Source organism: Leucoraja erinacea, chromosome 8 (assembly GCF_028641065.1).
Source record: "Leucoraja erinacea ecotype New England chromosome 8, Leri_hhj_1, whole genome shotgun sequence".
Lineage (NCBI taxonomy): Eukaryota > Metazoa > Chordata > Chondrichthyes > Rajiformes > Rajidae > Leucoraja > Leucoraja erinaceus.
In genome coordinates this window covers 71028340-71054392 of record NC_073384.1, presented here as the reverse complement: position 1 = coordinate 71054392, position 26053 = coordinate 71028340, and the positions used below count along the sequence as shown (strand labels likewise).

The following is a 26053-nucleotide window of genomic DNA, read 5'->3' as shown; positions in this document are numbered from 1 at the left end:
TGGTTGTTGAGAAAGGACATTGAATTTACATTATTCCTGGAAAATGTCTTAATTGATTGAAGCAATTGAACTAGTACAGTACCTGGAATTTCAAGACACAGCGAATGGGATACTGGAGTTCCGATGTAAAATTCAGCAGCAAGACTACTGTATTCATCGTTCAGTGTTGTGTAGGTTAAGGCAATTATAAATACATTTTAACATTTAACACAATCTGTCGAGAGAAGGAATTCTGAAGAAGGATCCTAACCTGAAACGTCACCTATTCCTTTTCTCTGGAGATGCTGTCTAACCCACTAAGTTACTCCAGAGGGATGGGAGATTGCAACCTTCACATGGTCCACCCTGTTTCGACTAATGCAATCAACCTGATGTGCACAAACAAATAGATTTAGTTTTGTTAGGCTGTGCACGCCATAAGCAAGAAGATTATGACTATGCATTTAAATAGATTTATTAATTGAAATCATATTCTATGTCGCTCTTCCAGGGAGATGCTAACTGCATTTCGTGGTCTCTGTACTGTACACTGGCAATGACAATTAAAGTTGAAGCTGAATCTGAATCTGAATCTGAAGAAGTTACTCCAGCTTTTTGTGTCTATATTCTGAATAAACAAGGTTCATTTAATGCAATGAGCTGTTTATGATGGGTGCTTCCCTTTCCCCTGCTAGTCGTCTCAAAGCACTCACAGGAAATGAAAAACATTCTGTATGTTGGTCTTATCATCTTCCCTGCCATCGGGAGCCAGAAAATTGTAACGTCCAGGTTCAGGAACAGCTTCTTCCCTACAGCCATCAATCTATTAAACACTACAACCTCCAATATGCTCTGAACTACACAGACTATTGCTGTTATTGTGTGGGAAAGCACTGCAGATGCTGGTTTAAATCGAAAGTAGGCACATAAAGCTGGTGTAACTAGCAGGGGACTGGCAGCATCTCTACAGAGAAGGAATGGGTGATGTTTTGTCCGTCCGTCCGGCTGCCTTTCTGCCTTTTGATTCGTTCCATCGTGTGATGTCACAATACCCAAAGACATTCTTGCCATAGAGGGAGTACAGAGAAGGTTCACCAGACTGATTCCTGGGATGTCAGGACTTTCATATGAAGAAAGACTGGGTAGACTCGGCTTGTACACACTAGAATTTAGAAGATTGAGGGGGAATCTTATAGAATCTTATGTTTCCCCTCTCCTCACCCCACTCCCTCTCCCACCCATCCCTCTCTCCCCCACCACCTTCACTCTCTACCCCACCCCCTTCCCTCTCCCCCGCCCCCTTCCCCCTACCCCTCTGTCCCTCTTCCACCACTCTCCCCCTACCCCTCCCTCCCCACTCTTCCACTTCTCTCCCCCCTTCCAACTCCACTCTCCCTCCCCCCCACTCTTTCCCCTCTTTCCCCCCACCCTCTCCCCCCCCTCTCCCTCCCTCCCTCCTCCCCCCCTCCCCACCCCCCCCCCCCTCCCCCCCCCCCCCCCCCCCCCCCCCCCCCCCCCCCCCTACCCCCCCCCCCCCCCCCCCCCCCCCCTGTCCCGTTTCCTCCTCCTCCTCACCCCTCCCTCCCCTCTTCTCACCCCCCCCCCCCCCCTCCCCCCACCTGTGTTTTTGGGGTGTGGTTAATGTGAGTGTGATGCCGCAGCCCCCCCCCCCCCCCCCCCCCCCAAACGCCCCCCAAAAAACGAAAACAGACCCAACGGGTCTGCACTTGGTCTAGTATATATATATATATATACACACACACTAAACTTTTTTTACTGGTTCATTATACAGTTTACAGTGTACTATGTTTACATATTCCGTTGTGCTGCTGCAAGTAAGAATGTCATTGCTCTATCTGAGATAGATGACAGTAAAACACCCTTGATAGTCTCTCTCTTGACACTTCCTGGAACGATGGTCAGAAAGAACAGAATCACATGGTGCTGCGAATAGCACCTTCCGATGTGGGGCGCAGCGTTCTTGTCACAGTGACGGGGGGTGTTGATCGCAGCTTGTTCAACCCCTCCCTCTCCTCGGCTAAAACTTCCACAGAGAGTTGTGACCATCACAGAGGGCTGTGACTGAACCGCGCCAGCGACTCGAGAGGCTGCACGGTTCTCCGCTGGTCTGGACGCCAAACGCGGAAGAAGCACTGTGAATGTGAATGATACTCTGGATGTGAGCAGTTGTGGAGAAGCGAGCAAGGTGCCCCTGACTCTGCAGGAACTTGCTCAACCTTCGTGGAGAGGCTCTGTTCCGGGAAGTCCACCTTGTTTGCTCGCCTCAACGAGCGCTTCTCGCTTATCTCGGTGAGTAGAGCGTTTCCTGTTCTCGAAACTCGTTCGGAAGAAATTGATTATTGATAATGGAGTTTCGTCCTAGCTAGCAACGCTTACACTTTAATTGTCGACTTGAAATGTCTATGTAATGTGGAGGGGAAAGCATACGAAATGAAATAATGGTCAACTACTTAAATCGTTGGTGCAAAAGATTCTTTTTTCATAGCCAATAAAATGAAATGGATCCTTTTGAGTGTCATGGAAACATAGACAATAGCCAGGTGCAGGAGGAGGCCATTCAGCCCTTCGAGCCAGCACCGCCATTCAATGTGATCATGGCTGATCATCCAGAATCAGTACCCTACTGCTTTCTCCCCATATCCCTTGATTCCGTTCAGAGTCAAGTGTTTAGTTATATGCACTCTAGAATGGAAAAAAAAAATGTTTACTAACTGCCGCCCTTCAGGCCCATAAATACAACAATAACACGGCAGTTATTAATAATACAATGATATTAGGTAATCAGACCACAACAGTGCAACGCTGAAGTAGCAATGTCAGCTAAACGAAGCCCATGGTTGCTGATAGAGTTGTGATTATAACATACAGAGAAGGTCAAGAGTTTAATGGTGCTGGGAGGTCACAGTTCGTGGGAGGTCACAGTTCGTGAATCGGGAGGTCATAGTTCACAGTCTCCTGTACCTTTCTTCCCAACAGTAATATGAGACTGTGGGTAGACAAAAGTGCTGGAGAAATTCAGCGGGTGCAGCAGCATCTATGGAGCGAAGGAAATAGGCAATGTTTCTGGCCGAACCCCTTCTTCAGACAACCCTTGAGACTGTGGCCTGGGTGGTGTGGAGGTTTGATATTAGCTGCCTTTTTGAGGCAACACTTTCTGTACGTCCCTTTAGTGGTGAGGTCAATATCCATGATGGAATCGACAGTGTCAACCATTTTCTGTAGCTTCCTTCATTCCTGGACGTTCAGGTTGCTCAACCAGTCAATTCGTGGTCTGAAGAAGGGTCTCGACCCGAAACATTACCCATAACTTCTATCCAGAGATGCTACCTGTCCCGTTGAGTTACTCCAGTTTTTTTGTGTCTATCGTCGGTTTAAACCAGCATCTGCAGTTCCTTCCTACACAACTGTTCAGTGTGCTCTCGACTGTGCACCTGTAGACGTTTGATGGAGTATACGGTAGCTTGCCAGTAGCTGAACACGATCGGTTTAACGAGCTGAATCGAGGGTTAAGACGTCTGAGGATTGCCCGCTCAAGGATTCAGTTCTGTTTAGTTTACTGTCACGTGTACCAAGGTACAGTGAAAAGCTTTTGTTGTCAATCAGCAGAAAGACAATACATGATTACAATCGAGCCATTTATAGTGTACAGATACATGATACGGGAATCATGTTTAGTACAAGATAAAGCCAGTAAGGCCAATCGAAGATAGTCCTAAGGTTACCAATGAGGTAGATAGTAGTTCAGCACTGCTCTCTAGTTGTGGTAGGATGATTCAGTTGCCTGATAACAGCTGGGAAGAAACTGTCCCTGAATCTGGAGGTGTGCGTTTTCACACTTCTACACCTTTTGCCTGATGGGAGAGGGGAGAAGAGTGAGTGACCAGGGTGCGACTCGTCCTTGATTATGCTGCTGGCCTTGCCGAGGGAGCGTGAGGTGTAAAAGGAGTCAATTGAAGGGAGGTTGTCTGATGGTCTGGGCTGCGTCCACAATTCACTGCAATTTCTTGCGGTCTTGGATGGAGATGTTCCCAAACCAAGCTGTGACGCATCCTGATAAAATGCTTTCTATGGCGCATCTGTAGAAGTTGGTGAGAGTTGTTGGGGACATGCCGACCTTCCTAAGCCTTCTAAGGAAGTAGAGGCGTGGTGTGCTTTCTTGATCGTTGCTTCTATATACAGTAGGTGGTCAAGGAGATGTTTTAGTAATATTTATGACTAGGAATGTGAAGCTTTCAATCATCTCTACTTCAGCACCGTCAATGCAAACCGGGGTGTGTACACTTCACTTCCTGAAGTCGATCACTATCTCTTTTGTCTTGCTGACATTGAGAAAAAGGTTGTTGTCTCCACACCAGGACATGAGGTTCTCAATCTCCTTTTGCAGGAAGGAACGGCAGATGCTGGTTTATACCGAAGATAGACACAAAATGCTGGAGTAATTCCAGCGGGGACAGTAATTCAACATCTGTGGAGAGAAGGAATGGGTGACAAATCTCCTTCCTGTACTCCGTCTCATCATTGTTTGATACCCGAGCTGGTGTCATCTGCAAATTTGTAACTTGAATTAGATTTGTACATGGCCACACAGTCGTGGGTGTACAAGGAGTAAAGAAGGGGGCTGAGAACGCAGCTAAAGTTCGAGAAGCCAACAATATCGGTCAACGGTGCAGTTGAAACTATGAGGAAGCAGTAGGTCTTTCCACATTCTCGTGGTTGCAGTAAGGCAAGTTCACAGATTGAACTGAGGTGGGGCTTGTGGGCAAGGGTGAGTGGGATGCATTCACAGCCCATCCTTAAGCCAGCGCCTTCAGTTTAAACCAGCATCTGCAGTTCCCTCCTACACCCTTCATCCATAGATACCCTGGGTGATGATGGGATTTCTTCCATTAACCACTTTCATCAGAATGATCATAATGGTTTTAGGAGAATTTTAATAATAAAGATTAAATACTGGGTTTGATCTAAGCCAACATGATGTGTGATACTGAGAAGATGCTGTCCCCTGAAATCATTTTTTTTTTCAGTCAGCATTTAATTTATTTTATTCTCGCTCATTAATGGCATTCATGGATTATGTGATAGAATATTTGAGATGAGATTGTTATTTTTGAAACTGTTTCAATGATGACACCCTATAGGTTTCCATACAGTTAGTCATAGTGATACAGTGTGGAAACAGGCCCTTTGCCCAAACTTGCCCACACTGACCAACATGTCTCATCTACCTGCCTGCGTTTGACCCATATCCCTCTAAACCTGTTTTATCCATGTACCTGCCTAAATGTTTCTTAAACATTCTTGCTATTGAGGGAGTGCAGCACAGGTTTAGAAGGTTAATTCCCGGGATGGCGGGACGGTCATATGCTGAGAGATTGGAGCAGCTGGGCTTGTACACTCTGGAATTTGGAAGGATGAGAGGGTATCTCATTGAAACAAATAATATTGTTAAGGGTTTGGACATGCAAGAGGCAGGAAACATGTTCCCGACTTGGTGGAGTCCAGAACCAGGGGCCACAGTTGAAGATAAGAAGTAGGCCATTTAGAACGGAGATGAGGAAATACTTTTTCTCACAGAGTTTTGTGAATCTATGGAATTCTCTGCCTCAGAGGGCAGTGGAGGCATGTTCTCTGGATGCTTTCAAGAGAGAGCTAGATAGGGCTCTTAAAAATAGCGGAGTCAGGGGATATGGGGAGAAGGCAGGAACGGGATACTGATTGTGGATGATCAGCCATGATCACATTGAATGGCGGTGCTGGCTCGAAGGGCCAAATGGCTTACTCCTGCACCTATTGTCTATTGTCTAAACGTTGAAATAGTACCTTCCTCAACTACCTTCTCTGGAAGCTGGTTCCATACACCTACCACCGTTTGTGTGAAAAAGTTGCCCCTCGGGTTCCTATTAAATCTCCACTCCCCCATCACCTTAAACCTATGTCCTCTGACTCATCAGTCCCTGTCTCTGGTAAAATATCTATTGACTCTGAGGCTCTATAAGGCGCTGGTAAGGCCGCATTTGTAATAATGTGAGGAATTTTGGGGCCCATATCTGAGGAAGGATGTGCTGACCCTGGAGAGGCTCCAGAGGAGGTTTACAAGAATGTTCCCAGGAATGAGTGGGTTAGCATATGATGAGCATTAGTTGACACTGGGCCTGTACTCGCTGGAGTTTAGAAGGATGAGGGGGGGACCTCATTGAAACATACAGAATAGTGAAAGGCTTGGATAGAGTGGATGTGGAGAGGATGTTTCCACTAGTGGGAGAGTCTAGGACTAGAGGTCACAGCCTCAGAATTAAAGAATTTCCTTTAGGAAGGGGATGAGGAGGAATTTCCCTAGTCAGAGGGTGGTGAATCTGTGAAATTATTTGCCACAGAAGGCTATGGAGGCCAAGTCAATTGATATTTTTAAGGCAGAGATGTAGAGATTCTTGATTAGTACGGGTGTCAGAGGTTTATGGGGAGAAGGCAGGAGAATGGGGTTAGGAGGGAGAGATAGATCAGCCATGATTGAATGGTGTAGACTTGATAGACCAAATGGCCTAATTCTGCTCCTAGCCCTTATAACCTTATGACTCTATTAATTCCTCCAATGATTTTATACACCTCTATAAGATCACTCCTCATCCTTTTGCACTCCAGGTAATAGATTCCGAGCCTGCTCAACCTCTCCCTATAGCTGGGTCCCTCGAGTCCTGGCAACATCCTTGTAAATCTTCGCTGTGCCCTTTCCAACTTAACAACATATTTCCTATAGCTTGGTGTCCAGAACAGAATACAATACTCCAAATGCGGCGAGGATTCTAGGATCAGAAAGGTGGGTGTATGGAGTGAGCTGCCAGAGGAGGTAGTTGAGGCATCACAACATGTAAGAGGCATTTACACAGGTATGTGAACAGGATAGTTTTAGAGAGATATTGGCCAAACACAGGCCACAGAGTAGTGTAAACATAGAAACAGAAAATAGGTGCAGGAGGAGGCCATTTGGCCCTTTGAGCCTGCACCGCCATTCATTGTAATCATGGCTGATCACCCACAATCAGTGCCTTATTCCATGCCTGCCTTCGCTATCCCCTAGAGCTCTATCTAACTCTCTTTTAAATTAATCCAGTGAATTGGGCTCCACTGCCCTCTGTGGCAGAGAATTCCACAAATTCACAACTCTCTGGGTGAAAAAGTTTTTTCTCATCTCAGTTTTAATTGGCCTCCCCTTTATTCTTAGACTGTGGCCCCAGGTTCTGGATTACCCCATAATTGGTAACATTTTTCCTGCATCTAGCTTGCCCAATCCTTTTATAATTTTTTAATTTCTATGATACCCTCTCATCCTTCTAAATTCCAGTGAATGCAAATCCACTCTTTCCAATCTTTCCTCATATGTCAGTCCCGCCATCCTGGGAATTAACCTTGTGAACCTATGCTGCACTCCCTCAATAGCAAGAATGTCCTTCCTCAAATTAGGAGACCAAAACTGCCCACAATACTCCAGGTGCGGTCTCAGCAGGGCCCTGTACAACTGCAGAAGGACCTCTTAAAGTTCAAGTTCAAGTGAGTTTATTGTCATGTGTCCCTGTATAGGACAATAATATTCTTGCTTTGCTCAGCACACAGAACATAGTAGGCATTTACTACAAAACAGATCAGTGTGTCCATATACCACAATATAAGTATATACACACATAAACAAATAAACTGATAAAGTGCAAATAGCAGATAATGGGCCACCAATAATCAGAGTTTTGTCCGAGCCAGGTTTAATAACCTGATGGCTGTGGGGAAGTAGCTATTCCTGAACCTAGTTGTTGCAGTCTTCAGGCTCCTGTACCTTCTACCCGAAGGTAGCAGGGAGATGAGTGTGTGGCCAGGATGGTGTGGGTCTCTGATGATACTGCCAGCCTTTTTGAGGCAGCAACTGCGATAGATCCCCTCGATGGAAGGAAGTTCAGAGCCAATGATGGACTGGGCGGTGTTTACTACTTTTTGTAGTCTTTTCCTCTCCAGGGCGCTCAAGTTGCCGAACCAAGCCACAATGCAACCGGTCAGCATGTTCTCTACTGTGCACCTGTAGACGTTAGAGAGAGTCCTCCTTGACAAACTCTCCGTAATCTTCTCAGGAAGTAGAGGCGCTGATAAGCTTTCTTGATAATTGCATTACTGTGACGACACTACTGTGGTCGGACTTATTTCGAAGGGAGACGAGGCAGCCTACAGAGAGGAAGTCCTGAAGTTGACAACCTGGTGCTCAGAAAACAATCTGGCTCTGAACACCAGGAAAACAAAAGAGCTCATTGTCGACTTCAGGAGGCACAGCCCCCCTACACATCTACGGCGAGTGTGTGGAGAGGGTCAACACCTTCCGGTTTCTCGGCGTCCATATCGCTGCTGACATCTCCTGGACGGACAACACGACAGCGGTCATCAAGAAGGCTCAGCAGCGGCTGCACTTCCTGAGGGTCCTCAGGAAGCACAACCTGGACTCTAACCTGCTGCTGACCTTCTACCGCTCGTCCATCGAGAGCCTGCTGACATACTGCATTACAGCATAGTATGGCAGCTGCACCATGGCAGACAGGGAGAGGCTTCAGAGGGTAACCAGGACAGCGCAGAGGATCATTGGCTGCCCTCTCCCCTCCCTGATGGACATCTACACCTCCCGCTGCCTTAGCAGGGCAAAGAAGATCATCAAAGACAGCTCCCATCCTGCGTTTGGACTGTTCGACCTGCTGCCCTCTGGAAGGCGCTATAGGTGCATCAAATCCAGGAATAGTTGCTTTCCGAGAATTATATCTACTATAAATTCAAATTCACACATATACTGACTACACCGCCCAACACGGACTTCCATCTGTATATATGTATATATGTATGTAGCGCCGCAGAATTTGTGCACCTATTCCCGCCCCCATCCCCCCCCTTCTCCCTTCTGTTTTTTGTTTTTTCTGTTTCTTGTTTTTTGTGCTAAATTGTATGTATGCACTGAGTACGAGCAGCTTTCAGTTTCACTGTACATGTATAGTGAGAATAAATGGCATATCTATATCTATATCTATTAGTGTTCTCGGACCAGGAAAGATCTTCAGAGATGTGCACGCCCAGGAATTTGAAGCTCTTGACCCTTTCAACCATCGACCCGTTGATATAAACGGGACTGTGGGTCCCCATCCTACTCCTTCCAAAGTCCACAATTAGTTCCTTGGTTTTGCTGGTGTTGAGGGCCAGGTTATTGCGCTGGCACCATATGGACAGTTGCTCGATCTCTCTTCTGTACTCGGACTCATCCCCATCAGTAATACGTCCCACAACAGTGGTGTCATCAGCGAACTTGATGATGGAGTTCGCACTGTCACTGGCTACGCAGTCATGAGTATAGAGTGAGTACAGCAGGGGGCTGAGCATGCAGCCTTGAGGTGCTCCCGTGCTGATTGTTATCGAGGCTGACACATTTTCACCAATACGAACAGACTGTGGTCTGTGAATGAGGAAGTCGAGGATCCAATTGCAGAGGGATGCGCAGAGACCCAGTTCTGCGAGTTTGGTAACCAGCTTGGAGGGGATGATTGTGTTAAATGCTGAGCCGTAATCGTTGAATAACAGCCTGACATATGAGTTTTTGTTGTCCAAGTGGTCCAGAGCGGAGTGGAGGGCCAGCGTGATCGCATTCACCGTTGATCTGTTGTGGCGGTAAGCGAACTGCAGTGGGTCCAGGTTTTTGTCGAGGTAGGAGTTGATTTGCTCCATGATCAACCTCTCAAAGCACTTCATCACCACTGGCGTTAGTGCCACTGGTCGATAGTCATTGAGGCACGTCACCTTACTCTTCTTGGGCACTGGTATAATTGAAGCCCTTTTAAAGCAGGTGGGGACCTCAGACCTCAGAAGTGAGAGGTTGAAAATGTCCGTAAAAACTCCAGCCAGTTGGTCCACACAGGTTTTTAGAACACGACCGGGTATACCATCAGGTCCAGGTGCTTTTCGAGGGTTCACCCCTCTGAAGGATTTCCTGACGTCGGCCTCTGTGACTGAGACTGAAATACCATCACAGCGAATGGGGGCTCTTTCCTCCTATACTCAAATCCTCTCGTTATGAAGGGCAACATGCCATTAGCTTACTTCACTGCCTGCTGTACCTGCATGTTTAGATGGAACATGTTGGTCAGCATGGGTAATTTGGGCTGAAAGTGTTTTACCAGTGTTGGTGATGTTTTGTGTCGGAACAGTTCTCTATTCCAGGAGCATGGTATCAAGTCTCTCTTCAGAGAAAGAGAGCAGGAAGTGGAAAGAATTGAGTCATTACAGACCCACTTGCCAAATTGACTAAACCAAATATTGATTTAGACTGACTCCAAAAGACTACAATAAACCAAATGGAAACAATTGTAATGTGACTTTAAATAAGTGCCACCAATGTCACTCAACTAGGATGACTTGAACGAGGGAATATAGCTATTTGTAACTCTAAATTATAATTGCGAGGAAAATACAAAATGCTAATACTATCTCGAGTCGTAGAGTGATACAGCATGGAAACAGGCCATTCGGCCCAACTTGCCCACACCTGCCAACATGTCCCAGCTACACCAGTCCATCTGCCTGTGTTTAGTCCATATCCCACCAAACCTATCCTATCCATGTACCTGTCTAACTGTTTCTTAAATGTTGGGATAGCCCCAGCCTCAACTACCTCCTCTGGCAGCTTGTTCCATACACCCTGTGTGCGTGAAAGAGTTACCCCTCAGATTCCTATCCTATAAGCACAAATGGGATTGTTATCCAAAGATAGACACAAAAAGCTGGAGTAACTCATCAGCGTCTCTGGAGAAAAGGAATGGGTGACGTTTTGGGTTGAGACCCTTCTTCATCCCTTCTCTCACTGCCGTGCTAACTGGCAACCTAACCCAAATGCAGGAAGGGGGAACTTACAACAGTTGGGTGGAAAGATTACTCAATTGATGCATCAGTTGTTCAAATGCAATAAAATGAGAAGGGCTAATGTGGAAGGTAGGCATTACTGAGTGAAAGAGAGATTAATGAGTCATTCTGAAATCGCTGCTTGGAAAATGACTTCAACTTTTTTAAACGTATCTTCCCTTACCCTCGCCCCTGCCCCCACCTTCTTTTGACAACCCTGGTCCTTGGTACTGAATGGGAAGCTGTTGCAAAAGTTAAAACCACACGGGGGTTGAATTTAGTTTAGTTTAGAGATACAACGTGGAAACGGGCCTTCAGCCCACCGAGTCTGCACCGACCAGCGATTCCCGCACACTAACACTATCCTACAGACACTAGGGACAATTTACATTAATACCACACCAATTAACCTACAAACCTGTAAGTATTTGGAGTGTGTGAGGAAACCAAAGAAAATCGACAATAGACAATAGGTGCAGGAGTAGGCCATTCGGCCCTTCAAGCCAGCAACACCATTCAATATGATCATGGCTGATCATCCACAATCAGTACCCCGTTCCTGCCTTCTCCCCATATCCCCTGACTCCGCGATATTCAAGGGCCCTATCTAGCTCTCTCGTGAAAGTATCCAGGGAACCGGCCTCCACCGCCCTCAGCGGAGAATTCTACAGACTCACAACTCTCTGTGGGAAAGTTTCCTCATCTCCGTTCTAAATGGTTTACCCCTTATTCTTAAACTGTGGCCCCTGGTTCTGCACTCCCCCAACATCGGGAACACGTTTCCTGCCTCTAGCATGTCCAAACCCTTAATAATCTTATATGTTTCAATACGAGTCCCTCTCATCCTTCTAAACACCAGAGTATGCAAGCCCAGCCGCGCCATTCTCAGCATATGACAGTCCCGCCATCCTGGGAATTAAGCTCGTGAACCTACGCTGCACTCCCTCAATAGCAAGAATGTCGGAGATAGAAAGATTTTGAAGAAAACCCACGCGGTCACGGGGAGAAGGTACAAACTCCTTACAGACAGCATCCATAGTCGGGATCGAACCCGGATCTCCGGCGCTGCATTCGCTGTCAGGCAGCAACTCTACCGTTGCGCAACCATGGTTGTGCGTGTGTTTTACAGCAGGAGCCCCGTCTTCCGAATTGCAAACGCAAGCAAATGAGATGAGGGTGCAAGAAAAGTGTGGCGAATGTAGTGCTAATGCTGGTGAAGTGCCCATATTGTGATCAGCATGAGAATCCTACTGGAGGGGAAAGAGACGAGACCATCAAAGGAAATGCATTGGTCCTGCACGAGTGATCAGGTTTTAAAGGCACCTCAGTGCTTTTGGATAAGATTTTAAAGCAAAGAACTTTCCAGAATAATGGGAAGTGTGTGTGAGTGTGAGTGCGAGAGCAAGTGTGTGACAGTGAGTGAGTGAATAAGGCAGGCAACTCCAGAAGATGCCATTTAGTTTAATTTGTGGAGACAGCATTTGGCAGGGCGGGTCACTGTTTCATTCCACCGTTTTATGCCTTGGGCAATCTTTGGGAAGAATTGAGATCAGGCTCTGCAAAACAACAGTGGCATTGAGTCATGGAAGACTACAGCAGGGAAACTGCGGCTTTGACCTAACCTATCCATGCTGACAAAGGTGCATTCCTAGACCAGTCTGAAGAAGCGTCTCGACCTGAAACGTCACCCATTCCTTCTTCCAGAAATGCTGCCTGCCCCGCTGAGTTACTACAGCTTTTTGTGTCTATCTCCAGTTTAAACCAGCATCTGCAGTTCCTTCCTGCACTAGTAAACCATTTGCCTGTATTTGTCCCATCTTCCTCCAAACCCTTCATATCCACAAACCTGGACATCAAAATGTCCTTTAAACATTGCAATCGTAACCACCTCCACCACTGGCAGCTCACTCCATATACCCACCACCCTCGAAATGAAAACTTGCCCTTTTAAATCTTTCTCCTTCAACCTAGTTTTAGACTTCCCCATCCTGAGATAAATACTGCGTGCCTGGCCAACTTGTCTATGAGCTCCGCTCCTTCGTCCCAGAAAAAGAAGTCCCAACCTTTCCATTCTCTCCATATACTCAAGCCACCCAGTTGCAGTAACATCCTTGTGAATCATTTCTGCACCCCTTCATAATCACCTGACTGACTTGGATTTTTCCACCAAATGATGCATGCTCAAACAGGACAATGCGAACTACACCCCAGTGTAGTTTCCCAATTCTCCGACCAGTCTGACTGTCCCCCTGATTAAAGTTACCTCTGTTTGCTTCGTTGTCACCTTCTCCTAGTTAGATTAGATTCCTTTATTGTCATTCAGACCTTTCGGTCTGAACGAAATTATGTTGCCTGCAGTCATACACAGAACCAATAAAAACAAAACATACAATAAACACAAATTAAACATCCACCACAGTGAGTTCACCAAGCACATCCTCACTGTGATGGAGGCAAAGTCTTTAGTCTACGTCTCTTCCCTCCTTGTTCTCCCTCTGCGCTGAGACGATCGATCCAGGCCGGAGATGCCGCTCTCCAGTCCAGCGGACCTCCGTGGTGATGTCGCTGCCGCCGAAAGCCGGAACGCCGTCTCCGCTCCGAGACGGCCCGCCACAGCATCAGCTCCGGGCAGCCGCCCCAGCTCCAGGCCGCCGCCCCAGCTCCAGGCCGCTGCCCCAGCTCCGGGTCCCGCAGTCTCCGCTCCGGGCCGCTGCTCCAGGCCACCGCCGAAAGCCAGAACGCCGCACCAGCAAGTCGGGCCACTGCTGCCTTAGCCCCGAAGACGGCCAGCCTCTCGTTGGTGAGTCCTGGCTGGCTCTGCCTCCGGAGCCTCGGGGTCAGTCGCAGGCTGGAGGCCGCCAGCTCCGCCATTAGGCCTCAGCGCAGACGGAGGCAGAAGAAGGGGGATACGACACGAAAAAGTCGCATTCCCCCGAAGGAAGAGACAGAGAACATGTTTCACCCCCCCCAACACAACCCAACAAACTAAAACTTAACCAAAACAAGACAAAAAAAACAACAGAAAAAAGTAAAGACAGACGGACTGCAGGCGAGCCGCAGCTGTTAACAGCGCTGCCACTTCCGGAATGATCTATTCTACATTTTCCTCGATCCCCATCACTTTCGATGTCACGTTTTCACACCTTACCCTTCCTTATCTCTGTGGCTCCCTCTGCCCTGATTCTCAGTCTGAAGAAGGGCGTCGACCCGAGACTCACTCCTTCTCGCCAGAGATGCTGCCTGTCCCGCTGAGTTACTCCAGCAATTTGTGTCTATCTTCGGTGAAAACCAGCATCTGCAGTTCCTTCCTACACACGATGTTCCAGGTGGTGGTCTCATCAATGTCTCATCAATGTCTTGCACAACTGTAGCATGACATCACTCAATAAACGGCACCCCATCAATGAAGGCAAGTGTGCTTAGTTCAGTTTAGTTCATAGATACAGCACAGAAACAGGCCCTTCGGCCCACCGGGCCAGCACCAACTAGCGATCCCCACACATGAACACTATTCTACTCACACTAGGGACAATTTTCACATTTACCAATTAACCTATAAACCTGTACGTCTTTGGAGTGTGGGAGGAAACTGAAGATCTCGGAGAAAACCCACGCAAGTCACGGGAAGAACGTACAAACTCCGTACAAACGGCACCCGTAGTCGGGATCAAACCCGGGTCTCCGGCGCTGCAAGCGCTGTAAGGCAGCAACACTACCGCTGCGCCACCGTGACCGCTTCGTGAAAAACATGCATTTACTGTTCGTTTAATGTCCAAGCAAACACAGTTGGATTGTGACTGTACTAGAAGTTTCTATTCAGATGTAAAATTCATTTAACCATCTGACTGAAGTAAAGTTTTCTGGATAGGGCAATGTGTCAGTTAAAATATTCAGAGGGGGCTCAGTCTGATTGTCGTTTGGAGAACTTGGCGTAGTGGAGAGTGTGAATCCTTGCCACTTTTTGAACTCAATCCTTCACTCCATCCTTCAGTCTGAAGAAGGGTCTCGACCCGAAACGTCACCCATTCCTTCTCTCAAGAGATGCTGCCTCACCCGCTGAGTTACTCCAGCGTTTTGTGTCTACCTCCATCCTCGAATCTCACTCCGTAATCTGGACACACGCAAAATGCTGGAGTAACTCAGCGGGACAGGCAGCGAGTGAAGGAATGGGTAACGTTTCGTGTCGGGCCTCGGAATTAAAGAACGCTCTTTAGAAAGGAGGTGAGGAGGAACCTCTTTAGTCAGGGTAGTTAATCTGTGGGACTCATTGCCACAGGGGCTGTGGAGGTCAAGTCAGTGGATATTTTTAAGGCAGAGATAGACAAATTTTTGATTAGAACGAGTGTCAAGGGTTATGGGGAGAAGGCAGGACAATGGGATTAGGAGGCAGGGATCAGCCATGATTGAATGGTGGAGTAGACTCGATGGGCCGAATGGCCTCATTCTACTCCTATATCTTGTGAATGTGAAGAAGGGTCTCCTTCTACCCAGAGATGCTGCCTGTCCCGAATTACTCCAGCATTTTCTGCTATCTCAATGTAAACCAACATCTGCAGTTCCTTCCTATTCGCTACCACTCTATCCGTTTACACCCTCTCCCCCTCGCTCTCGCCCGATCCTTTTACATCTTCCACTTTTTCCTCCACTCTTTACTGAAACTCCACACCTGGAGCAGCGGATTCAGTAGATGAGGTTGGAGGAGGTGCAAGTGAACCTCTGCCTCACCTGAAAGGACTGTCTGGATTAATTGAGTGCTTAGACGGAGTCAAGGGAGGAGGTCTAGAGACAGGTGTTGCATCTCCTGTGGTTGCAGGGGAAAGTATCAGACCTTTATGCAGTCGTCCACAATGCTTTTCACACACAGCTGCCTCATGGCAGACCTGCATCAGTTTACATGCCATTTTCACCCCTCTTCTTCCCGACTGTACCCGATTTTATGCTTTTTTTTGCAACTTCTCTCCACCGTAAATTGGAAGAACCATAAATTGTAAGGACCACCGTAAATTGGAGGAACAGCACCTCAGTTTGCCCCACAGCGGTATGAACATTGACTTCTCTAATTTCAGGTAGTTCCTGCTTTGTCCTCCCCTTCTCAGCTCTCCCTCCGCCACATGGCTCCGCCTCTTCCTATCTTCTTCCCGCCCACCCCAGCCTCACATCAGTCTGAAGAAGGGTCTCGACCTGAAACGTCACCTATTTCCTTCGCTCCATAGATGCTGCCTCACCCGCTGAGTTTCTCCAGCATTTTTGTCTACCTACTATTTTCTTTCTCGCACTTCGCATTTTCTTGCTGCTGAATTACCTCAGCAAACAACCACATATATTACCCAATTTTCCCCAGAAATTCCACTTCCTGGACTATGTGGTGTGATGGCTTAAATCCCATCTTTTCCCCTCTTTTGGTTAGTCTATGTGGTCTTGGTGCGAACACACCTGGAGTATTGCGTACAATTTTGCCCTCCAAATCTGAGGAATGACATTCTTGCCATACAGAGAAGGTTAACCAGATCGATTCCTGGGATGTCAGGACTTTCATATGAAGAAAGACTGGATAGACTCGGTTTGTACTCACTAGAATTTAGAAGATTGAGGGGGGATCTTATAGAAACTTACAAAATTCTTAAGGGGTTGGACAGGCTAGATGTAGGAAGATTATTCCCGATGTTGGGGAAGTCCAGAACAAGGGGTCACAGTTTAAGCATAAGAGGGAAGTCTTTTAGGACCGAGATGAGAAAATCATCTTTTACACAGAGAGTGGTGAATCTCTGGAATTCTCTGCCACAGAAGGTAGTTGAGGCCAGTTCATTGGCTATATTTAAGGGGGAGTTAGATGTGGCCCTTGTGGCTAAAGGGATCAGGGGGTATGGAGAGAAGGCAGGTACAGGATACTGAGTTGGATGATCAGCCATGATCATATTGAATGGCGGTGCAGGCTCGAAGGGCCAAATCGAGGATGACTTCCACCCCCCGCGGTGCCCAGCAGTCCCGGAAATCCCCCAGGGTGCCCGTGGACAGGGCGTAGTCCCTCTCTAGCCCCACCCGGGCACGGACGTAACCCCGGGAAAGGGGCGGGTGGGCAGCCAGCTCGGGCAGAGCCCTCTTCCGCCTGGCGCTGTGACTCACGGATGGCCAGCTTGGCCAGGCCCAGGAGCAACCCAACCAGGACATCTTCAGCCCCAAACCCTCTCCCCTACGCACAGGGTGTCCAAAGATGAGGATGGTCCCAGGGTGTGAAGTGCAGCCAGAAGGCGAGGAGCAGCCCCTTTAGATATTGGAACAGTGGCTGCAGCCTCACACACTCCATGTACACGTGGTACACAGACTCTTCCAGCCCGCAACAGTGGCAGGCGGCTGGCGAGTCTGTGAACCGCGAGAGAAACAGGTTGCAGGGGGATACAGGGATCCCCACTGTGGCCAAAAGGCAACCGTGCCCTATACTGTGTGTCTGCAGTGGGGCAGGACCTGGGAAGCATTGGACTGCTGGAGAAAGTTGGTGCGGAAGGTGCAGTGGCGCAGTGTTAGAGTTGCTGCCTCGTAGCGCCAGAGAACCGGGTTCGATCCTGACTACGGGAGCTGTCTACGGAGTTTGTACCTTCTCCCCGTGGGTTTTCTTCAAGATCTTTGTTTTCAAGAGCCAAGAGTCAAGAGTATTTTATTGTCATGTGTCCCAGATAGAACAATTAACAATTCTTACTTGCTGCAGCACAACAGAATATGTAATCACAATAAATAATATAACAAAAACTCAGAAAATAACCCAAACAATAACAGTGCAATAATAATAATAATAGTTTATTGTAGTTCATAGCTTGAGGTTGTAATGTTTAATAACCTGATGGTTGTAGGGAAGAAGCTGTTCCTGAACCTGAATTTTACAGTTCTCAGGCTCCTGTGCCTCTTCCCGATGGCAGTGGTGAGATGAGTGTGTGGCCAGGATGGTGTGGGCCTTTGATGATGTTGGCTGCCTTTTTGAGGCAGCGACCACGATAGATCCTTTCGATGGTGGGGAGGTCAGAGCCGCTGATGTGCCTTTTTGACTGTGGAGTCGATGGTAGCCCCCCCACTTAATGTTCTTGGAGATGACGGTTCCCAGGAACTTAAAAGACTCCACAGATGTGACTGTGGTGTTGTTGATGGTGAGTGGGGTGAGAGGAGGGGGAGCTCTCCTAATTTAACTGTGCAATAATAGGTCACCAAAATTCCAACATTACAATGGGAGTTGGGTGTAGAGCATTTTGGTGTTTCCCGAGCTCAAAGTATCCTTTATTGTCATTCAGACTTTTCAGTCTGAACGAAATTTCGTACTTTGCAGTCATAACATAGAATAAAATATCAAAACACACAATGAACACAGATTTGACATCCGCCACAGTGAGTCTACCAGCCACCTCCTCACTGTGATGGAAGGCAGAAGTCTTAAAGTCCTTGTCCCTTCCCTCCTTGTTCTCCCTCTGCGTTGAGGCGATCCAGGCTTCTGATGTTGTGTGATGGCAAGTCCCGCGGCCGAATCCAAACTCCGCTAATGGACCGGTTCAAACTCCGTGGCCCGGGGCAGACGAAGCTACCACCCTCCAGTCCAGCGGACGAAGCTGTTGTTGCGGGAGTGGAAAACATGCCATTTATATTCATTTTCTTTTTTATAATTGGCTATTGTAAACTTAGTTATTAAGAAGTATGGAGGTTTGTTAATAATTTGTTCCTGGTAACTGCATTATTTTACTGTTTGCCTTCTTCTGTTCTTTCAGAAACGATGAAGGACAGGCTTGAAGAATTGATCGGACTTTCAAAACTGTATCAGCTGTCGACAGAGGCTGAAGATAAACCCGATTCCCATCAAGAGAGCTTTGTGTTTGAATGTGACTTCATTTTACAGGTTCTTTATAAGACGGTGCACCAGATTTGGGAGGAAAATGGACGTCTGAAGGTGGACATCAGGCGCCTGGGCAAACAGAACAATCGCTTTCTGACCTCAATGCGACGTTTCAGCAGCATCAAGCGGGATTCAAGTTCTATCGCTAAAGCCATAAAGGCGCAAGGTGAGAAGATTCAACAGAGGCTGCAGAACCTGAGCAACTACACAGAAGAGATCACGGGCACACACGGGCCCAATGCTGCCATTGTCCGCATTGCCAAGGCACAGCATTACACTCTTCTCCATGCCTTCCACGACGCCATGGTGGACTATAACATGGAGGAGATGAGGCAGCGGGAAAACTGCAAGACCCGGATCCAGCGGCAACTGGAGATCATGGGGAAGGATGTGTCGGGCAACGAAATGGAGGAGATGATAGAACTGGGGAAATGGGATGTGTTTTCCGAGAACCTGCTGAGCGAGGTGCGGGGAGCGCGATCGGCTCTGTCGGAGATTGAGCTGCGGCACCAGGAGCTGTTGAAGCTGGAGTCCAGAGTACGAGAGATCCACGACCTGTTCTTGCAAATGGCCTTGCTGGTGGAGCAACAGTCTGACACTCTCAACAACGTCGAGGTGAATGTGCAGAAGGTTCAAGATTACGTTGGTGTTGCCAGGACTCAGCTGGCAAAGGCAGTGGAGCTGAAAAGGAAAAACATCTGTCGACAGATCTTCTGCTGTTGCAGTTGCTGCCCTTGACATCCTCGTCCGCACGTTGTCGCTCTATGTGCCTTAATACAGCTTCATAATCTCACAGCAAAAGTAACAGCACCCTCTCTGAGCAAATGGATGGGACAGCAATGATATTCTCCTATTGAAGATGATATTCTATATGCCTGCAGCATCTCCAGGTTACAACAAAGGATTTTAATTGTGTAGGAAGGAATTGTAAATGCTGGTTTAAACCGTAGACACGAAAAGCTCGAGTAACTCAGCAAGTCACACAATATCTCTAGAGAAAAGGAATTGGTGACATTTCGAGTCGACGCACTTCTTCAGACTGACGTTTCAGGTCGAGATCCTTCTTCAGACTAAGGGTCTTGACCCGAAACGTCACCTATTCCTTTTTAATAGACAAAAGGTGCAGGAGGAGGCTATTTGGCCCTTCTGGCCAGCACTGCCATTCACTGTGATCATGACTGATCATCCATAATCAGTACACCATTCCTGCCTTCTCCCCATATCCCCCGACTCCACTATCTCTAACTCCCTCTTGAAAGCATCTAGATAATTGGCCTCCACTGCCTTCTGAGGCAGAGAATTCCACAAATTCACAACTCTTTGGGTGAAAAGGTTTTTTCTCATCTCAGCTTTAAATGGCCTCCTCTTTATTCTTAGACTGTGGCCCCTGGTTCTGGACTCCCCCATCATTGGGAACATTTTTCCTGCATCTCGCTTGACGAGTCCTTTTATAATTTTACACACTTCTATGATACCCTCTCATCCTTCTAAATTCCAGTGAATACAAGCCCAGTCTTTCCGATCTTTCCTCATATGACAGTGCCGCCATCCCAGGGATCAACCTCGTGAACCTACGCTGCACTGCCTCAATAGCAAGGATGTCCTTCCTCAAATTAGGAGACCAACACTGCACACCGAACTGCTAATGCTGGTTTAAACCGTAGACACAAAAACCTGGAGTAACTCAGCAAGTTACACAGTATCTCTAGAGAAATGGAATAGGTGACGTTTCAGGTCGAAACCCTTCTTCAGACCAAGGGTCTTGACCCGAAACGTCACCTATTCCTTTTCTCCAGAGATGCTGTCTGATCCGCTGAGTTACTTGTTTGCTTTGTTTGCTTTGCTCCCATATCGCAATCAGTACCCCGTTCCTGCCTTCTCCCCATATCCAGCGACTCCGCTATCTTTAAGAGCCCTATACAGCTCTCTCTTGAAAGTATCCAGAGAACTGGCCACCTAAGGCAGAGAATTCCACCGACTCACCACTCTCTGTGTGTAAAAGTGTTTCCTCCTCTCCGTTCTAAATGGCTTACTCCTTATTCTTAAACTGGGGCCCCTGGTACTGGACTCCCCCAACATCGGGAACATGTTTCCTGCCTCTAGTGTGTCCAGACCCTTAATAATCTTATATGTTTCAATAAGATCCCCTATCCTTCTAAATTACACAGTATACAAGCCCATCCGCTCCATTCTCTCAGCATATGACAGTTCTGCTATCCCGGGAATTAACCTGGTGAACCTACGCTGCACTCCCTCATTGAATGGGACCGTCCATATGTTAAGAAATGGGTTGTCTTGGATTCTGGTTTCCTCTGTGTGGGAAGGAACTGCAAATGCTGGTTTACACCGAAGATAGACACAAAATACTGGAGTAACTCAGCGGGATAGGCAACATCTCTGGAGAGAAGGGATGGTTGACGTTTTGGTCTGAAGAAGGGTCTTGACCCGAAACATCACCCATTCCTTCTGTCTAGAGATACCGCCTGTCCCACTGAGTTAATCCAGCATGTTGTGTCTATCTTCTGTTTCCTTTACTGTTTTTCCCACTCTGGGCTACCACGGTGGGAAAAACAATCTACATATGTTGAGTTCCAAACCAGGATAGACCCAAAGGTCAACTTTTTAGAGTCAAATAAATGCACTAAAGCAATGGTTTGGGAAGGAACTGCAGATGCTGGTTTACACCGAAAATAGACACAAAATGCTGGAGTAACACAGCAGGGCAGGCAGCATCTCTGGAGAAAATGAACAGGTGATGTTTCGGGTCAAGATCCTTCTTCAGGCTTCTTCTGAATAAGGGGCTCAACCTGAAACGTCACCCCTTACTTCTCTCTAGAGATGCTGGCTGTCCCGCTGAGATACTCCAGCATTTTGTGTCTCACTAAGAAATGGCACCTATTTGTGAGTTTTCTGAGCTTGAGTGGTACATTTAAAAAAAAGTTTCAAGTGTTTGCTGTTGAAGTCCATCCCATCATGAAATTTGACAGTACACACCCTCTCACAGGTGTCATTTTCGATCATCTTTTATTCTCGCTGCTGTGCCCATAACTTTCTTAGCAACCGTGAATGAATCAAAAGATCATGACTTAATACGTACATTGGAAACTCATAGTTCAACAAAGAGTAAACCGTGCTGAAATTAGACAAAGCTGTGTGATTTGAAGTTTTACCTTTAGGACATTGCTTTGATATGTTATAAATATTGTGTAGAGACCCAAGTATTATCATCCCTTTTATCTAGAGACGAGCAGCAATGTGGTCTGAGCCTGGAGCCACAGAGCAGCCAAATAACCCACCTGGGCCTAAGCAGACTGTGCAATATCGTCTGGTGCCCAGACGGAGTACTGTGCCTTCTCCCATTTAATCCCTCTCCCATCGATTTCTCCCCCTCCAACTAAATTTCCTGCCCCCACCTTTCCCACCGTCCACTCTTATTCTCTCACATTGCGATTACGATACCAATTTATTTATCCCAGAGTGAAATTGGTCAGACACCAGTCAAAAGATACCGTTACAAGGCATTGACAAGTGTCACGTGCATTATAATAAGAATTACATTTAAGTGACCAGTTATTGCACAGCACGCATGTAATATTGCACAAACATTAAATTAAATAATCGAGTGGAAAAGGCCAGGGTGAGGAATGTGCAAAGATGGGGGATGGGGGGGGGGGGGAGTCAGTCTACCCCACGACAGAAAGTGGAAGGAGTTACACAGTTTGATAGCCACAGGGAGAAAGGATCTCCTGTGGTGTTCCGTACTGCATCTTGGTTGCTGAAGGTGCTCCTCGGGTTGACCAGTGTGTCAAGGAGGGGGTGAGATGTATTGTCCAAGATGCTCCGCAGTTTGAGGAGCATCTTCCTTTCTGAGACCACCTCCAATGAATCCAACTCTGCTCCCCAAGGATGGAACCAGCCTTCTCGACGAGCTTGTTTATTCTGTTGCCTCCGCTGCCTTGGCCCTGTATGTGCCCAGTACCCTGTGATTCTGTCACTGCTAGAGCCCTTCACCTGTGTTTTTGTTTTGGGTAGGTGGGTCTGGATTTGGTGTTGGGGCAAAGAATAGAGACAGTTCAACACTCCAAGAATGCGTGCAATCCAAGTTCAAGTTCAAGAAATGGAGTACTGCCTTAAGTCCATGTTGCTGCTGTCAAACCAAACCCATCCAGCAATTGAGAGAATGACATTTGACTGCAGATACTGTAGTTGGAGGGAGAGTATGAGAGGGTGAAGGATGAGCTAGAGGCAGAGGAGGAAGAGTGAATGGGGGAAAGAGAATACAGAAAGCAAGAGGGGAAAGGGTTATGGACGAAGAGGGTTCTGGTGTTGGCATATCTCATTGGCAGAGCTTTTGCATTTAGATGAAGAATTGGCTCCCTGATACTATCAGCAGAGTTCTGCCAAGTTGGATATCTGGCCTGCAAAGATAGTGTCCCAGGCTGGGCCAGAGCAGGATGACTCGGGGACAATCCAAGCACAACAGCCGGGTTTCTGCGGTGAGTGGTGAGAGCTGATAATCTTGATGCCATCCTTGGAAATAAATTGGCTACCAATTGGTTACAATAATAACTACATTTCAAAAGTAGGTAAGTAGCCACAGTACTGAATGGGACTGAGGAGGTCTAATGTAAAGAAAGATTTTCTATAAGAGTCGCTACTCCTCTTCTTCAGGCATTACCTTATATACCTTTTTAAACAAAAGCTTTCCTTCCCCCTTCTTATCCAATTACATTTCTGCCACATATTCCTTTACATCAGTCATCCATTAACATGATGTCATCGGTCCTCTTCAAATATGGGGTTGTTTTTCACCCTTTGAGGTTGGTTATCAGCAAAATTGCTTAAAGTTGATCACCTCCAATTATGAAGTTGTTTGTTTTCCATTCTTTGCTAAAATCAGTTCTCTGCGGTTACGCTCAGCATCGCCAAGGACTGCTCTCACCCCAACCATGGACTGTTTACCCTCCTACCATCCGGGAGGCGCTACAGGTCTCTCCGTTGCCGAACCAGCAGGTCGAGGAACAGCTTCTTCCCGGCGACTGTCACTCTACTCAACAACATACCTCGGTGACTGCCAATCACCACCCCCCCCCCCCCCCCCCCGGACACTTATTATTATTTATTCAAATCGTTTGCTATGTCGCTCTTCAAGGGAGATGCTAAATGCATTTCGTTGTCTCTGTACTGTACACTGACAATGACAATTAAATTGAATCTGAATCTGAATCTGATTCTGCATGGGTATGAGAAAGCCTAGATGATGAGAGAAATTGAGGTTCTGATCAGGAAAATCATAATGGGATTAAGTACAGTGAATGTTCAGTCTTTCTCCCAGACTTGGGATATCAAAAACCGGATAGGCCAAGGTGAGAGGAGTAAGAATTATTAGGAATCTGAGTGCAACTCTTACACTCAGAAGGTGGTTGGAATTCTGGAATAAAATGCCAGAATAGGGAGTTGAGGCAGGTACTATAACAGCCCAGACTATCGCGCACACCAACCTCTCTTCCATTGACTCCATCCAAGGCCACCAGCATAATCAAGGGCCAAGCTCACCTCAGTCACTCCCTCTTCTCTCCTCTCCCATCAGGCAAGAGGTACAGAAGTGTGAAATCGCATTCCTCCAGATTCGGGGACAGTTTCTTCCCAGCTGTTATCAGGCTTCTGAACTATCCTTTCACCAGCCAGAGGGCGATCCTGACCTCTCATCTACCTCATTGGAGACCTTCAAACTATCTTTAACTGTAACTGCACAATTTGGACGACTTGATTGTAATCATGCATGTTCTTAGCAATGCTATCATGCAGGATAGCACGCAACAAAAATCTTTTCACCAAACTAAAGTTCCTTGGACTGGTGGATGGATAGGAAAGGTTGAGTGGGTTATGGCACAAATGTGGGCAGATGGGACTAGCATAGATGGGGCATCCTGGTTGGCATGGACAAGTTGGTCCGAAGGGACTGTTTCCGGGCTATATGACTATATATCAATGAATGAGCTGAGTTTGTGAGAAGGAAGAGCTTCAGCATGGCCATATTTTACAATGCAAGCTGAATGTCTCGTAAAATGACCAGTGAGTTCGTTATCATTCAGCGTAGTAATAGTTCAGGAAATACTCCAAGTATTTTGCAGCACTATGAGGCAAAAGGGCGGCACGGTGGCGCAGTGGTAGAGTTGCTGCCTCACAGTGCCAGACACCTGGGTTCGAACCTGACTACGGGTGCTGTCTGTACAGTTTTAACGTTCACCCTATTCATCCAAAGACGTACAGGTTTGTCGGTTAATAGGCTTCAGTGAAATTGTAAATTATCCCTGGTGTGTAAAATAATGCTAGTGTGCCGGGATCGCTGGCTGGCACGGACTTGGTGGTCCGAAGGGCATATTTCCCCGCTGTATCTCTAAAGTCTAAAATTTGTTGTCAACATTTTTTTATTTGAGTGTGCTATATTTTCTAATAAAGTTTTTTTTATTGAAACCTAAGATTCTTACCATTATTTCCCTTCTAACTTACCTATAGACATCTGTAAGGTTACCCCTACACCTTGTATGCTTCTTGTGTGTAAGGAATTTGATAAAGACCCTCATGGTAGGCTGATACAGAAGATTAAAAAAATCAAACTCGTGGTAAGTACGTAGAATGTGCGTAGCGGGTACGTCGGAGCTCGTGGATGTCTCGTAGCGGCTCGTAATGCTAACGGCAGGTACTGGGGAAACGCGGTAACTCGTGAAGTTTTTTCAACGGTGTGAAAAATTTCCAATAGTAAAAAAATACACGTGATGAAGTACCACGAGTTTGATTGTTTTTTTAAACCGGGGAGAGCTCTTGGATAAACTCGCATCGTGGGACAGGGGCTTAAGTTTGCAGTCAACCAAAGTTGGTCAGTTAGCAAACAGTGTGGAAGGATGTCAAAGTATAAATGGGATATAGATCATCTGCAGGAATGGGTGGAGTAATATCAGATGGTGGTGAAACTGGGCAAGTGTGAGGTGTTGCACTTTGAGAGGCAAATGTACGGGGAAAGTATATAGTCATTCCTCCGGGTATCGCTGTCAGTGGTGGCAGCCTCGCCAACGGTTTGTTTTTTCGTATTGTTTGTTATTTGTAGTGTGTTTTAAAAGTATGTGTTAATGTTCGCTGATTTGTTTTATGTGGGAGGGAGGGGGGATCTTTTTTTCAATCTCTTATCTTGCCGGAGATGCGATTGTTTTCCAAATCGTATCTCCAGTCGCCCTACGGCCTAACGTCATGGAGCTGGCGGCCTTGCTCGGGGACTGA

The 26053-nt window shown here is 47.0% G+C and overlaps 1 protein-coding gene across 1 annotated transcript; it reads left to right on the top strand.

Moving 5' to 3' along the window:
- Positions 1-1768: 1768 nt before the first annotated feature.
- On the top strand, positions 1769-22443 carry stx11a (syntaxin 11a). The gene is made up of 2 exons (XM_055639969.1): positions 1769-2289; positions 18651-22443. The coding sequence occupies exon 2, from the start codon at positions 18656-18658 to the stop codon at positions 19511-19513; it is 858 nt and encodes a 285-aa protein (XP_055495944.1). The 5' UTR covers positions 1769-2289; positions 18651-18655; the 3' UTR covers positions 19514-22443.
- Positions 22444-26053: the final 3610 nt, after the last annotated feature.